The sequence below is a fragment of the Bombyx mandarina genome, chromosome 04, assembly GCF_030267445.1.
Source record: "Bombyx mandarina strain Sakado chromosome 04, ASM3026744v2".
Taxonomy (NCBI): Eukaryota; Metazoa; Arthropoda; class Insecta; order Lepidoptera; family Bombycidae; genus Bombyx; species Bombyx mandarina.
The window spans coordinates 1623611-1640677 of record NC_143211.1 but is presented as its reverse complement, the minus strand read 5'-3'; the positions used below and the strand labels follow the sequence as shown (position 1 = coordinate 1640677).

At 35.0% G+C, this 17067-nt stretch overlaps 2 protein-coding genes across 2 annotated transcripts in view; one reads left to right on the top strand and one right to left on the bottom strand.

Annotated features, from left to right (window-relative positions):
• Positions 1-440: 440 nt before the first annotated feature.
• LOC114241213 (oligosaccharyltransferase complex subunit ostc-A) lies at positions 441-1167 on the bottom strand. Its single transcript, XM_028171997.2, has 2 exons — positions 907-1167; positions 441-830 (listed from the first exon to the last, which is right to left on the bottom strand). Exons 1-2 carry the CDS (start codon positions 1043-1045, stop codon positions 520-522), a joined length of 450 nt encoding a protein of 149 aa, XP_028027798.1. The 5' UTR covers positions 1046-1167; the 3' UTR covers positions 441-519.
• A 771-nt stretch (positions 1168-1938) lies between these two features.
• The window catches only part of LOC114241164 (SUN domain-containing ossification factor), an 80765-nt gene continuing 65636 nt past the window's right edge, over positions 1939-17067 (top strand). The window contains exons 1-2 of the mRNA XM_028171942.2: positions 1939-2317; positions 2398-2646. Coding sequence (XP_028027743.2) covers positions 2229-2317; positions 2398-2646 — 338 coding nt within the window. The 5' untranslated portion in view covers positions 1939-2228. The remainder of the gene's footprint in view (positions 2318-2397; positions 2647-17067) is intronic.

Below are 17067 nucleotides of genomic sequence, written 5' to 3'. Positions count from 1 at the left end.
ACCTATCAATAAGATCCACTTGTTTATTTATGCAGCTATTTAGTAAACTGTCTAAAAAATTTATATATTGCCATATTGACTACTACAACGATGTCACACACTGCGAAACGTACCTCAAGTCCACTGATGTCATAACAGTCTGCTTGAGAAGATGGACCCAATGGTGATGAGAATTTGAAATGTTCTAAAAACTGATTGGCAATGTCTACCAATTCTTTTTCCCCTTCAACATTCAACGGAATACTCAATACAGGACTCAACCTATTCACCTCCCTCCACAGGCTTCTAAAGATACCATTAGTGTGATGGGACGTGATTATTTCCATCTTATTTTTATGCTCATTGGTTTGACACCACTTCGATTTTGCATGTGTGAGCTTACAGAACACCCTACCAACAGTAATGAAACCATAATACTGATAAAACAAAAACACATTAAAAAACTGAGTATAAAAATATTTATTAAAACTTATTGGTACTACAGCCCAAAAATAAAACAGTACAAAATTAGCTTACAAATTAATTCTGTAAATATCCTGGCAACTTCATACGCATGAATATCCAAGTGGTAAAGAATGACACTAAAATACATAGGAACGCCACAGAGATAAGGAGAATTCGATTCAGTTTTGGTGTGGTTGGGTTGTGTGTGCGGTCTAGTATTATGAAGCCAAGCCCTCCGAGTGAGAAGAGGAAGCTCGACGCAAGACCTTCCATGATGTACTGACCATTAACACGATTCGGCATGAAGGCTACAGGTCTGCTGTGTCCATGTTCATCGGTCGTTGAACCCACGCTCGGTGGCTCGACTATCACATCGTAAATAATACCTAATAACAGAACACCGATTACACGAATATCTAATGAGGAAATTTCAAATATGCAATAAATAAAAATTAAACTAACCTCCAGTAACCAAAAAGTAAGAGAGTAACACCAGTGAAAAGGTTGTCATGGCAGACGGAGCTTGAAGCCATGTTGGTTTCTTAATTTTTATGTTTGGAATTTCCAAAACTGTAAACGGTATTGCAAATAGCCCTTCCATTTCACTGCTTTAGTACAAATCCTCACTTGTAACTTTAACAAAAATAAAACTTGTTGACGTCAACGGCAAGATAACTCAAGAGCCGGCCTTTTGTCGTAATTCGTAACTGCCAAATGTCACTTGGAACATTTATTTTTGAAAATCTTTGTTCGTATTGAGCATACAGCCATTTTTTTTATTGCTTAGATGGGTGGACGAGCTCACAAACCACCTGGTGTTAAGTGGTTACTGAAGCCCTGCGACATCTATAACTTAAACGCGCCACCCACCTTTAGATATAAGTTCTAAGATCTCAGTATAGTTACAACGGCTGCCCCACCCTTCAAACCGAAACGCATAACTGCTTCACGGCAGAAATAGGCATGGTGATGTTAACTACCCATGTGGACTCACCGTACCTGCCTGTGACATTGGAACACTGTTGCATCGCTAGATACGAATGCACCGGACGTCTTATCCTTTAGGCCAAGACGACTTCAAATGTGTTCCATATTTTATTGAAATTATCCATGACAGGTAGGTAAAGTTTATTGTGATTATACTTAAGATATTAAGAAAATAAATGAAAATGTCAAAAAATCGCTAAGGACAAGACTCTTAACTCTTTTAATGAAAAGTTTTGTCACATAAATATCTATTGGAGTGGTGTATTCGCTTTTGCGAATAAGATCTCTAAACAAAAGATAACAGAAATTATTGTAGTAGGTAGGTTTTATAGCATAACTATTAATCGAATTTTAATTCAAGCGAGAAAGTAATGTTTCCTTTTTAAAAAACCTACGTGAAACGTAACGTACATGTAACCAATAGGAAAGAGAGAACAAACATAAGACTTAAATGTTATCCGTTCATTGGTGGCTAGTTTCAAATCGATGAAACGATCCCATTCAACCAATTAGATTTGAAAGAATTTATAAATGGGTGTGAAAAAAATTAAAATGAAGTACATATGTCAACTGTCAAGTACTCAACTGATTATTGACGACTCGATTTCAGAAAAATTGGGGAAAAATTCGTTCATTATTTTAACGTTTCATGTGATTGTACGTTAGAATCATTAATAAAATCGAAAGTGAAAATGTTCAATTATAGTTGATAATACGATCGTAAGTTTATAAATAAATAAAAACGTCGTGAATCGTGTGACGTTACCAAAAATATGTGCTAAAACTTGCAAAATGATATGGAATGTGGATATATCATTAATTCTACGATGAAGGGTGGACTGTGTATCATCTACACGTCTTTGCTGACTATTTCCGTGATTTCTAGGTAAGTACTGATTTATCATTAAAGTCCAATTAGACATTCAATACAAAATAATTATTAATAAAAATATTTGATATTTGCAGTTGTGCACTCTTTATTCTTGTTGTCTCAGAGGCTCTAAACGAGGGTGTAGATAAGAGCGTTGACCTATCAGGCCTTCACAATGTTAGCCAGAAGAGTAGCACTATCAGTAATGATGAGGTTGATGAACCAAACATACCGGCAGAAGTTTCACAATTTGCACACACCGAGCCAGTGGAAGCACAGGAACCTGAGAGACAAGAGATGACCTTCCCTGAGTCATTGTCTCTGAACTCTGTGACCACCGATGGGTAAGTGAATTGTTCATCTTTGTAATCATTTAAGCTCAATAGTGGTTAAGTGACTTGAACTAGGTTTTAATATAAAACCTCTTTAGTATTTAATCTAATGGAGTGCCAATTAGACTTACAAAATTAGGTAACTTGATTAATCTTTTAATTTATCTCCATCCTTTAACAACTATAGGTGTCTACAATAGTATAAACAAATTTATAAATGTAACACATGTCGGGAGCAAATTACAGAATGTGCTTTGTATTTAGTATAGATACTATACTAGATATTTAGTATATTTAAGAATTTTCTTTTAAATGTCAGAGAATTCAATGTTTTTGTTAAGGAACAGGATAGATGCAACATTATTTGGCTCTTCTGAGTGCTAGTGAAAGTGAGTTAAGTTTTTTGTCAGCCTTCACTTTTATTTTTTGTTATCTATGCTACTTAAAGCGTTTACAGGAAATACCGTAGTTACCTTCAAATAAATTTGTTTAAATAAGCAATGGTTAAAATAGTAACGGTAATTTTATGATGATTTTATGGATAAAAATATCTACTTTAATAGAAAATGCTTGATTTTGTATTTGTCTCATTTATAACAGTGAGTGTTCTTAATATCCTCAATAATAATTAAAAATAAGACTGTATTAAAACTAATGGTATTGTGATAAATAAACATTTTGTTATCTTGTACTCGAGCATGATCATAATTATTGATGTTGATAGAATTTAATTAAAATTCCCATTAAGTTTGCATTCAATAAATATTATCAATTTAAATATTATTTGATCATGAACATGATTGATCATGTTAATTAAACAACAACAATGCTTCATGCAATTAACTGATATGTAACCAAAGACAAAAATATTTTACAGTTTGTCAGTTCATAATTTGTGAAAAACAGGCTGTTGCCTACAGATGAATGTCACATAATAACAACTTTAACATATCTACCTCATATTTTGGGTCACTGGTGATCTAAATGAAGTATGATAGAGCTCCTATAGTTCAGTCCACTTTTACTCCACTTTTTCCACATATCATTTGACTCTGGACTAAAATTTGTTCAATGTATTCATCCATCTTCCGCCATGCTTCCTGAGTTTTATGACATATGTTTCTTCAAATGAGGCTCCAGAAGAATTCTCAGCTGCTTAGTAGCGCCTCTGAAATCACCCATTTCCATAAGCAGTGTTAACTGCCTTCTATCATATAAACTGTATGTTAGAAAACCTTTATAACTATGGTAGCCAAGTAATAATAAAAATAGATTTAAAAAACATGAATATCAGCTGACATGATTCGAAAATAGAACAAGAATGTCGTTAGCGGATCTCCCGTTATTAATACAGCGCCACCTGACGTAGTCAAAGTGGGCGTGTCACGGAGCGAGCCCGCCGCGACCGACACGTGGTTCTGTTTCGTAAGCTTGACGATAAAAATTAAGCTTGCTATTGTAATATACTAGATATACATGACGTCATTTTAAGAAGAAAAAAATGCGTCCTTTATTTTGGCATTCATTTCTATTTCGACAATTAAAGGACATTGTTTTGTCATCAAAGCTCATAGTCGAAGTTGTTCTATTTCTTTGAGTGACATGAAGCATCTGATGACAAGAAAATGGATGCTGAAAGTCGGATGACCGTATTGTAACAGTTTTACATATATACGGAGTCTGTGGCCATCGCAATGTCAATAAACATGAGGTCGATTGTAGTAAATGCGGTCTCACCATTCAAACCTCTAGTGGCAAACATAGGCTAACGTTCCAACCCCCTACAAATTTGAGTTAACTTTTACGCTTTCGAGAACGTTAAAAAAGTCGCACTAAGCACACAGCATCACGACAAATTCTCACGTAGTACCTGCCCATGTGCCCATTTCACGATACGCCCTATTTAGTAAAGGAGGACAGGATTGGAATTATTTAATAGATCAACTTAGTTTGGCCAGTTTAATAACTCCGGTTTACTAAATTAATATTCTTCAATTGTATCAATTGGTCGCCTCCTCCGATACACATATGACCAAAATCACGACCATTTACACTGCTCGCATGTGTCGTATCGTAAAGACCAATGACCTTCGTAAAAGTTTGCGTGCGTGTTTGTTATTCGCGTGACGTTCGGTTTTCCCTGGCTCCAAGGTCTTGATCCTCAATCAAACGCGCGAAATGTTTCTGTTTTTATCGATACCGAAATAAGTATGACAAACATTGATTTATAATAAAATTGGGGCGGCTTGAAAATCGGTTTCGGAGCGTACTTTTTACGTTCTTCTGAATTATTCTGTCACTTTCCAGTAAAACTGTATTTTGAATTTTGCGTCACAGCTGGGAGATGTTCAACAAAAAGGAGCGATCGTCGCTAAAAATAAACATTCGGATACAGATGACATATGTAACATTTTCAAAGTAGAAAGTGACAGAGAGTGAGAGAGAGAGAAAAAGAGAGAGAGAGACGTTTCTGCGCAATTGTACAAAACTATACAATCATCGAATGTCAACTTTATATTCAACTAGCTGTACCCGTCCGATTCGCTGGGCATTTAAAATTATCATTTTTATTTCTCACTCACACAAAGATTCTCATCATTAACGCCTCGGCAACTGGTGTAGGGAGTCCAACTTTCATATAAATATTAGCCTATCCATTAAGTACATGTATTTTCTACATGGATACCAAGTTTCAAGTCAATCGGATGCATGCTTCAGTAGTTATAACGGAACATCCGTAAACACCAAAAATACATGTACTTAATGGATAGGCTAATTAATTATATGAGTGTTGGACTCCTTACACCAGTTGCGGGGACCGTTAATGATGAGAGTATTTGTGGGGGTGAGAAAAAATAATGTTAATTTTAAATGCCCAGCGAAGCGGATGGGTACAGCTACTATTTAATAACATTTGAAACCTAGTCTCATAAGCGCCACCCTGAAAAACGCGTATGAGTTTCGCGTCAACTCGTCATATACTTCGATCATGAATTCACACACAGCACAAACACTATTGTCGTGATACTGTTGAAAAAACGCAAAATCATTGTTATCTTTCATCAGAGGCGACCTTGCTGTGGTACATGTGTACGTGGCTTTACGATACAAAGTTAGTTTGTTATTAAAATTATCAGAACGTAAATTATTATTATACTGGTAACGAATGCTAAAGCTTACGTTGCTCTTTTGTTATTTGGGAATCGATGTGATCTTTCGCTTATCTAGGTTTTAGGCTGTTCTGAATCTTAAATCTATTGTTCGATTGTCGTGCTTCCTAAGCCGTAAGTCTATTTTTTATTGCTTATATGGGTGGACGCGCTCACAGCCCACCTGTTGTTAAGTAATTACTGGAGCCCATAGACATCCACAACGTAAATGCGCCACCCACCTTGAGATATAAGTTCTAAGGTCTCAAGCATAGTTACAACGGCTGCCCCACCCTTCAAACCGAAACGCATTACTGCTTCACGGCAGAAATGGGCAGGGTAGTGGTACCTACCAGCGCAGACTCACAAGATGTCCTACCACAAGGAGAGTGTGACCTAATTCGTATTATATCGATTCAGCATCGTTCGAATTCCCGTAAAAAAATGATTCAACATTCACGTCAACGACCTTTTGAGTATCTAACTTAATCTAACAATACTTAGATCCAAACTTCCGCTAATAGGGTGTAATAGGGTCATTTAAATAGCAGTGTAGCTCTCCTCCTGTGAAATGACGGGACGTCACGATTGACAGCGCTGCGAGATTTTTAATGATTGCACCCGTGAGTGAAGGGTGTTGGTTGATTCCATCCCCCCTTAAAATGTACATACGCTATAACATCAAATATTTTAATAGTACTATGTCGTAGTTGAACTATTAATTATATTTAATAGGTAAATAATGATTTAGACAGGATAAATAAATTAGCAGATTGTCAGAAATTAATAAATAATCACCCAAAAATACACAAAACCATAGTATGTACAACAACTAAACGATTTGTATTTTTTGTTGTTCGAAATTGAATCGACGCGAATAGTAAATCATTATTTTTTATCATGACGCAGTGATTACCGATAATAAAAACTATTTTATTACAACATTCACCGTTCGTAAACTATAGCGAATGAAAGTGAAGTTATTTTTAGATTAAATCATTAAACTAGCGAATCACGAGTTCGTGTACGACGTAAAGCAATTGTTACGAATTACTTTCGATAAAAAAAGTTGTTGAGTTTTTTTTTGTTTTTGTTTTGGACTTATAATTTAAACAAATTGAATTTATTTCAATTAAATTTTTGGTGGAATCGACAAAGAGATCTCCACTGGACGCGTGAAATTGATCGTGAGATCGACTGTCCAAACTTTTTTTTTTCCTTTGATCGGTGGACTAGCTCACAGCCCACCTGGTGTTAAGTGGTTACTGGAACCCATAGACATCTACAACGTAAATGCGCCACCCACCTTGAGATATACGTTCTAAGGTCTCAGTATAGTTACAACGGCTGCCCCACCCTTCAAGAAGAAACGCATATAGGCAGGGCGGTGGTATCTACCCATGTGGACTCACAAGACGTCCTACCACCAGTAATTACGCAAACTATAATTTTGCGGGTTTGATTTTTATTACACGATGTTATTCCTTCACCGTGGAAGTCAATCATGAACATTTATTAAGTACGTATTTCATTGGAAAAATTGGTACCCGCCTGCGGGATTCGAACACCGGTGCATCGCTTCAACACGAATGCACCGGACGTCTTATCCTTTAGGCCACGACGACTTCAAATATTATTATTCGGATCTTGTATTTAAATGCAAATATAAATTGAAAATAACATTAGCGCGATTCAAGCATATTATTATGTCAAATATCTTATGTTCTACGATAGTTACAGCTTAAAATTGTTACATTAGGATTACTAGTGGTCCCGCAGTAGTCGAAATTCGACTATAATTAATTGCAATTATAAGTTTGAACATTACTAAGATTTTATTGTCAAAGAATATTATACTTCTATAATCGTAGATTTCGCCAAGACTACAGTATAGACAAATATTAATAAAGGCAAACAATATTAACCTATTCTCGATTTGACCACAGACTTTGAGCAATAACAAAAGATTGACAATAAACATAGAGTATGTATAGGTATGTGCCTGTGTGTCAAATACATGGAAGTGTGTGTAATGTTTTTTTTAATTGATTTAATGTATTATTAGTACATAATTTAAAAAAAAAAAGATCATTCTGCACTTCTCTATATTCTCTGTAAGTGTGGAAAATTTCATACTTGAGTCGTCTATTATCAAAGGCGGCAATCTGTACATTTGGACAAAAATTTTTTATTGATATGTCAATACAGATTTATTTGAATACTAGCTGACCCGGCAAACGTTGTGTTGCCTTAAATAAGATTTGTAGGGAAATTCTACTGTAGAAATAAAAACCTCATTTAACCACATAATACCTCATTCTAAACAAAAAAATATATCCAAAAAATAAAAATAAAAAATAAATGTTTGGGGTGGACAACCCTTTTCACTTAGGGGTATGAAAAATAGATAGTAGCCGATTCTCAGACCTACTGAACATACTATTGATACACAAATAAAACCAACAAAACATGGCTGAAAAATGTATAGTATTGTATAGCTCTCAAATATATTAAGTGTATAATCTATGATGTATAGTGAGTAAGTAAGACAGGAGACCAGCTTCGTCCCCATCCCTACTACGTGATGTTTGCTGGATCAGTGGTGACACCTGGTGGGGATAGCTGATCGATTGATAGTTGATCAGTAGTCGACCGGCGAGCGCGGGAGATCAAATTCAATTTAAAAAAAATCATAATTAAAGGAACTTGAAATTATAAACTCTGAATAAGAATTTATCGTACTACAATTATAATATTTGATTGCCATCTTGCAACCTTATTGCGGATGGAAAAATAGGGGTTGATCGTATAAGAGTGAAAATTGAGAGTAATATGATTTTTTTATTTTAAGTCATGATAAAACTAAATAAAAAAACTTGCCAAAAAAATTAAAGTTTATAATTAACAAAAAATAGGGGTTGGTCATAGAGGGATGAAAAATTGAGAGTAACATCAGATTTTTTATTATAATTCATAACCAAATAAAAATAAAAATGAAAATCTTGCCAAAAAAATTAAAGTTTATAATTAACAAATAAAAAATAGGGGTTGATCGTAGAGGGGTGAAAAGGGGACGGCCCATTTTAGGCCCAAAGCGGACAATAGATTAGAGAAAAAATACTTAGTGCATTAATTTTGTCATAAATAAATATGCATTTACTTTCTTCCAAATAAGCGCCACTACAGTTTACAATAAGTAGTTTAAAAAAAGTAACTCTATTGAAAAAAACAAGAATTTTATTTTTGCGGGAAAAATATTGCCAGCATCAAAACCTTTTACGTATTAAGTAAACATTTTAAGTATATAAAAAAAAAACATATAAATAAATCATTTTAAATATTATCATTAATCAATCGATTTTAATCGATTTTAAGCATATAAAATAACATCAAAGACATACCCGTTGGACTTTAACTTGTTACTATACTTGAGACCTTAGAACTTATATCTCAAGGTGGGTGGCGCATTTACGTTGTAGATGTCTATGGGCTCCAGTAACTACTTAACACCAGGGTGGCTGTGAGATCGTCCACCCATCTAAGCAATAAAAAAAACTTACCTTGTATTGTTATTTAAATATGTACAACTAAAACAAAAACATAAAAAATAAAATATAATGTGTACTCGTAAAAAAAAGATTAAGAAATAAATCAAATATCTGTTATTTAAAAAAATGATCGATATATGAATTTCATGTAATTATTTTTCTTTATACTGACAACACTGATTTTAATCTGACTGACTGACACTTCGCTTGCTGCTTGTACTTGCGTTCAAAATGGATGTTTTGATTTTTCTTCGATTTATTTTGCTTTTATCAATAACGTTTCATACTACGGCTGAAAACCATTGTGTGAATTGTAGTTTTAACCTGACCGAGATTTAAAACCGTGTATATGCTCTCCTGTGCTATTTTTAGATGATTTACTAATTGTGTATGAAGATGAAGAAAATATAGATATTTAAAGAAGTATGTGTGTTTTTTATACCCTAATAACTACAATTGGATAAAAATACATTAGGAACATCTTAAACATTAAAAAAAGAAACGTTCTTGAGGTATTTATATAGAAAATTAACCTCAAAACGAGTTTTTTATTTTTATATTTTTTATAATAGTGGCGTCAATTTCAATATATTTTTAAGATATCTAATACGTTTAAGAATTTGAATCAGTCAATTTTTATAGTAATATTTGATGTCCACCTTGGGCCTAGCACACTATGGAGAGTGGGCATTCCCCTTTCAGAGTAATATGATTTTTTTTATTCTACGTCATGACAAAATAAAAACAAAATTCTCGCAAAAAAATTTAAAGTTTTTAATTAGCAAATAAAAAATAAGGGTTGATCGTAGAAGGGTGAAAATTGAGGATTGTACGTATTTTTGTATGTTGTATCATAAAAAAATTGAAATTAAAAATGTTGTCTAAAAAATAAAATAAAAAATTTAGGGGTGGACTACCCCTAACATTTAGGGGAATTTTATATATTAGATAATCGTCTCCTTCAAAGAATACGGTTCAAAACCTGCATTAAATAAAGGTTAATAGTTAACCTGCTATTTATCTAAGATGTCGTTCCGAAGAGTTTTGTGACTGCCAATGGAATACAAAGTCAATAATTCGTTTTTCTGATTTACCAATCATTGTCCAAAAGTCAGATTGCCGCCTTTGATAATAGACGACTCACTTCTCCGTCCGCGCAATTTTCGTAAAAAGGGGCACAAAGTTTTTGTTAATATATAGATTACCGGCTTCGTGCAGTTATCGCGCGAAACCACCGGACGTTGGCTCTGTGCTAATCTAACGAAAACTGCAGTTTTACGTCAACGGCCTCATGTAGGCCAACGCCTGTTGTTGGTACTCGAATTTCAAATGTTCCTTCTCAGTTTGTTACAACTTCCTCCTTTTGTTATGTTTGCATGTTTATACAAAAAATACTTTTCTTATTGTTTACAATTACTTGTGTATCTTTAAATGTATTTTCGATATCTGAACTGGGAATACCCAGATGTTTTTATTATTTGTATACCTACAAATAAATGAAGTTAATATATATTGATTTGTAAACGTGCTTTTTAAACGCGCGATATTATTATATCTATCTTCATGTACTTTTATTATTATTACGGTTTAAGTTAAATGCCTAATGGTTAATTTTATAAGTTTTTTTTTATGGTATTTTTGACGTTGGTAGGTGAAGAAATTCTCAAAGAATATAATTGTGCGTCACATTTTAAATCTGGCTGATTCACGGATGCAGTGTAAAAATTTGGAATCTGTATTGCGCACCTAACTATAATGTAATAAAAGAAACAAATTTTTATCTATTAATTAATTTGCATAAAACTAATATTAATGACGCTTTATCGAATAAAACTTTTGTTATCGAGGTAAATGTGATAAGTGATAATTTATTTGGATACGTTACATATAAGGATATAATGTTTTATAAACCATTGCCCGTGCCATTAACTATGTCACTACGTACAATCACAACCGTGGACTCATGAACTGATTTTTTGAAACATTTACCGCTTAAGACATAAGCTCTTTACAATACTGTGTTTGAACAAGGGTGATATAGACTCTCACGGATGTGTCAGAGTATCACCTATATTGGAATAGCTGCTGTCCATGGTAAAATCTTCAAATAGCCAGAATGATAGTTACCCTATGGGCTCACCACAAGCATCACCATCGGTCAGATTCACTTATCTTACACTGAGTTCACACAATGGGTGATCTTCGAACTCTTGATGTTTGATACAAAAATAGAACATTTAATTAAAATTTACGATAAAATATACGATACGATACGTCAATGATATTCTGCGATTTTTTATTTTTTTGTGGCTTTTGTAAAGTAATTGGATGGACTATGTTAAAAAAGATGTACCTACTAGAGAAGGATATGTGTGAGTGCAGAGATAACGTATGATATACGTCTGAAAGGCAAAAGAAGACATGCTTCGCCGACCCGACATAATAGCATAAGAGCAATAAGAAGAAGAAGAAGAAATTTTGTAACCTAGCTATGTGCTTAGGGGTGTATCACCCTAACTCTTCGCGTGGTTGTCATAAAAGGCGACTAATGGATTCATTGGAGGTTAGAAAGTTATCTAAGTGTCATACCGGCTTACCGCAATCGCCAACCGGCGTTTGCTGATGGTAGGGCTTATTGTAAGTCCTGCCTATTTCTGCCACGAATTAGTCAGGCGTTCCGGTTTGAAGGGTAGAAAAGGATAAACAATACAATTAGGACTTTAACATCATATCTCATGTTGGATGAGGGCATTCTTGTTGGTGTCTCTGTGCGTTCCGGTAACTACACTACAAGTAACGATAGGCAGCGGCTTGGTTCTGGCCCTGGCATTGCTGATGTCCATGGGCGACGGCAACCACTCGCCATTACGTGGGCCGTATACTCGTCTGCCTATAATGGCAAAAAAATATAAATAAACGAAGTCTTTCAAGTAATTCACGTAAACATTACCAATATCCAAAACTATCAGTAATTCAATTAAACTATGGGATGCTTGTGTTTCATTTCTTCAAACATTTACCATCCCACCATGATCACAGAATCTCGTATACAGATTAGCTTACTTGTTTCGTAATTACGCCCGTGACAATAATAAACACGCAATGACAAACTGGAAATAGTTCGGAGAAGGCCTCATTGAGAATAGCTCTCAGTCAATGCAATACGCCTTGAAGTTATAATAAACTTTTACTACGTGTGTTACTCCCGGATTCTACAATTTGCTTTGTACGAAAATCTCATTTACCGATATAACTTTTTATGTATAATTTTTTTTTTTAATAACCAATTCGGTCGAATTTAATGGCTATGTATAATATTTGTATACTGTTTTTATTTACTAAAAAAATTATGATATCGCGTAAACTACCCGTGATACTGAACGCATCCAAGATAAAAGAAAAGGAAAAACCCGTCGTTAAAACCAATTAAGAACAACAGTTTTCTCACCTCATAAATGTGACTAACAATTATTATTGGTTGAATGTTAAAGTTGATTAATTTTTATGACGTCATCATGCGATTGTTGGAAATCGTATCGTATGTCGTATCACTCTTATCAGAGCGGTCGTGGTCGTCATCCAGCATCATTGCTGTGGGCTGATGTTATGCGCCTCACTACCAATCGCCACTCCTTAAATCGGCATTAAGCAGCGTCTTTCGGCGCTCGTGCATGGACGCATACTATCATTTTTTGGATATGTCTCCCGGCGAGGAAATGACTCCATAGAGCAAAGTAGAAGGCACCAGACCGCGTGGAAGGGTACCCATGCGATGGACCGATCAGATCAAGTCGGCAGTTGGTGGCTGTTTGCATGAGTGTACCAGGCTCACCACAAACCGGGAGGAGTGGCGATTGTTGGGAATAGAACCCACTAAAACCTCAACAGTAGCTTTTCCTCCAGGCACCTTCGTTCCGATCCTAGCACGTGTAACAGAATTTGAGAAAGTTGTCGGGACAACGGAACGTACGGTGGTCGTAGCCAATGAGTCCTTCAGTGTGCTTAGTGCGAGTTTTTAACTTCTCGATCACGTAAAAGTTAACTCATATCTGTATGGAGTTGGACAGGGTTCCTACATTTGCCGCCAGGGGCGCTGTTTCAACTCCATACGAATTTGAGTTAACTTTTACGCGATCGAGAAGTTAAAAAACTCGCACTAAGCACACGGAGGGCTCGGCCTAAGCTGGGCTACTATCTAGACAGACTTATTATGTGTTATGGTTGCCGGAAATACACATGAGAGACCAGAACGAATACAGATAGACCCTGATTACTCAATATGTTCCGTGAAGAATTCTGCGGTACAATAATTATAGTCATTGTCATTAACCAATAGACAGGAGGCAGCCAACGCTCTAGCATAGATTGACAGATAGGAAATTTTGTCTTTTTTCTTAGACCATATTAGATTGTAGGTATTTTGTTATAAAGCCCAGCACACTTTTATAATAATTAAGTATGCGGTCAATGATCGAAATTCAGCCATAAATACACTCCAAGATTCATATTAATTTTGTTTATGAAATTTTCCTCTTGTTTTTTTCTTGGAATCTATATATTAATACGTGAAGTAAAAACTTTGTACCCATTTTTACGAAAATTGCGCAGACGGAGGAGTATGAAATTTCCCACACTTATAGAGAATGAGTGCACAATGCTAATATTTTTAAAAATAATGCATAAAAGGTACATTAAATCAATAAAGAAAATATTACACACTCCTCCTTGCATCGTATTCCTCATTGCTGAGGGTCGTGACCACCCTTTGGTATCACCTTAGCACGCACGAAGGTGCCATGTATTTGACACACACACACACTGCCATGTATTTGACACACACACACATATGTATGTATAATACTCTTTGTTTATTGTCAAACTTTAGTTAATGTTTAGTCTGTGGTCAAATTGAAAATAGGTTAATATTGTTTATCTTTAATATTATTTGTCTATAGTGTAGTCTTGGTGAAATCTGTGATTATCGAAGTAAGTTTTTGACAATAACCATAATAATGTTCAAACTTATAATTTCAATTAATTATAGTTGAAATTCGACTACTGCGGGACCACTAGTAAATAAATAAAATACCTTTATTTTATTTTTAAAACTAAACCTCTTCAATAGTTGGTATTTACAAAAAGAAAAATGCAAATCGATTAACAAACAGTAGAGAAAATTGTTTGACACTTAACGGTTTGTCTGTGACCTATATAGATATGAATAATAACCATGTTCTGTTGTACAGCAGTCATTTAAAATTATTCGTCTAATTTAGTAGGTAACGTCTTCTGAAGTTATACAGTCATGTAATTATTTCAAACGCCGTCTTTGTTTACAGCGAAACGTGACACAGTTTCAGTGGCGCTCCAAAAAACATAAATATGCATAGTAACAAAATGACACAATCGTGTTTGGAGCCCTAGTGTGGTGCACATCACTAGGAAGCTTATAGTCACGTTAACATGGTCGTTACTTGAGCGTAGGGCTTACAAATCACATCCCCCGGTGATGACAATAAACCTTTTTTTTGTAGTAAATTCGAACCCACTCTATTAAGTAACTAAGAAAGATTACAATACGCATTCTAAGTTAGCATTTTCTTCAGAACTTATTTGTATTGGAACCAATGCGCTTAGTGCGAGCTTTTTGACTTCTCAAGTTAAGACAAATTTGTATAGAGTTGGAACAGCGCTCCTAGCGACAAAGGGAAGTTGTTCCAACTCTATATCAATTTATGTTAACTTTTATGTGATCGAGAAGTTAAAAAACTTGCACTAAGCACACTAATATAAGAGACAATGGCGACATCTAAACGGCTATATAATTACTAATTAATACGTGAAGCAAAAACTTTGTATCCCTTTTTACGAAAATTGCGGGGACGGAGGAGTATGAAATTTCCCACACTTATAGAGAGTATAGAGAAGAAGTGCACAATGCTAATATTTTTTTTAAATAATGTATAAAAGATACATTAAATCAATAAAGAAAACATTACACACACTACAGACCGTGTATTTGACGCACACACGCATACATACTATTTGTATTTATTGTCAAGTTTTGTTCTTGACGTCTGTTGTCAAATTAAAAATAGATTAAAATTAAATATTGTTTGTCTTTGTTAATATTTTTTAAAGTGTAGTCTTGGCAAAATTTGTGATTATAGAATTATAAAATACAATCATAATAGTGTACAAACTTACAATTCCACTTAATTATAGTCGAATTTCGACTACTGCGGGCCCTTAGGAATTACTAAAGTGTGATGAAAAAAACCGTGCCATTCTCACTCGCTGCTACGAACCCTGTGTTGTGTGCATAGGGTTCAGCTTTGATTGCCGATTGACATTAGGCCGATCGGTCGTCCTCAACTGTAAGCTGGTAAACAAAACTATTTCTGATCGCACAAAGTACGAAATGTTCACCTGTACAATATGCACTTTACAAAATAAACAAGTCGACCGAAATAATTCGTAATTAAATATGAAGGCGTGACGTCCGAGAATTTGGCATTGCACACGAGGTCTCATGTTTACCTACCGGCCACTGATTAATTATATCCGAAGACTGATGAGAATTTACTCAATACATTTAGTTGGTTAGCTGGAATAACCCCTTCGGCTACCAGTGATTAGGTAAGGACAAAAAAAAATACATGAGGCCTCTAAGTTTTTTTTTTGTTTAGAGGGTGGACCAGCTCACAGCCCACCTGGTGTTAAGTGGTTAATGGAGCCCATAGACATCTGCAACGTAAATGCGCCACCCACCTTGAGATATAAGTTCTAAGGTCTAAGTTACAACGGCTGCCCCACCCATCAAACCGAAACGCATTACTGCTTTTTTAAGTATCAACTGCATAATATAACGCCCGTCTCAAACCTTCAATTCGGAAGACATGACAGCTTCACGACAGATATAGATACTAGGAATACGCAAATTAACGTGTATTCCTTCAGAAAAACTGTTTCATGTCTCTATGTGGGTGGCGACACATTCACATTATGATTGGCATAGGCTCCAATAACCACTAAATACTACCCGCGCCATGAGCTCTTTCACCCATCTATGTAATTAAAAATTGTATGGTCATCCTCAAGAAATCGTGTCGCTACTGCGTGAAAAGTAGACAAATAAAACAAATTGAGCATAAAATTGTAATGGGAATTTAATATTGAAATATAAATAATTTCCGTTCCACAATGTAGGCACATCGATATGTAGGTATACCTCTTAATCTTTCAGGAAGAATTTGTTTTCAATAACTTTATATTGTGATACCGATTTTTCTCATGTCGTTCCGGAAATCTAGGAAGTCTTTTTATGCGGCTCATATTAGCAGGCTCGTATCGTATCTATCCAGTGCTAGCGTCCAGTTTGGAAGGCGTTCGTTGTCTGTTTCCGGTCAATATAAAAGCCAACGCTAGATTGTTACAATCGGTCATTCAACTGTCGCGACCACGGTGCTTACCAATTGTTTTCGAAACATGAACATTACGATTTTATTCGAGACGAGTAGTCGAAATTCGACTATAATTCATTTGAATTGTCAGTTTGTACACTATTATGATTCTATTGTCAAATACTATTATACTTCTATAATCACAGATTTCGGCAAGACTACTCTAGACAAATATTAATCACGACAAACAATTCTTTATCTGAGAAAATTGTTTATGATTTATATTTGTTTATGAATATTACTTAATCTACTCAAACAATCCCCAACTCCCCA

Bases quoted from the DNA above. Each gene is read 5' to 3' on its own strand.
- LOC114241213 (XM_028171997.2), bottom strand. From the start codon at position 1,045: ATGGAAGGGCTATTTGCAATACCGTTTACAGTTTTGGAAATTCCAAAC. The intron at 831-906 runs GTTAGTTTAATT...TTCTGTTATTAG, and splicing joins TTACTTTTTGGTTACTGGAG to GTATTATTTACGATGTGATA.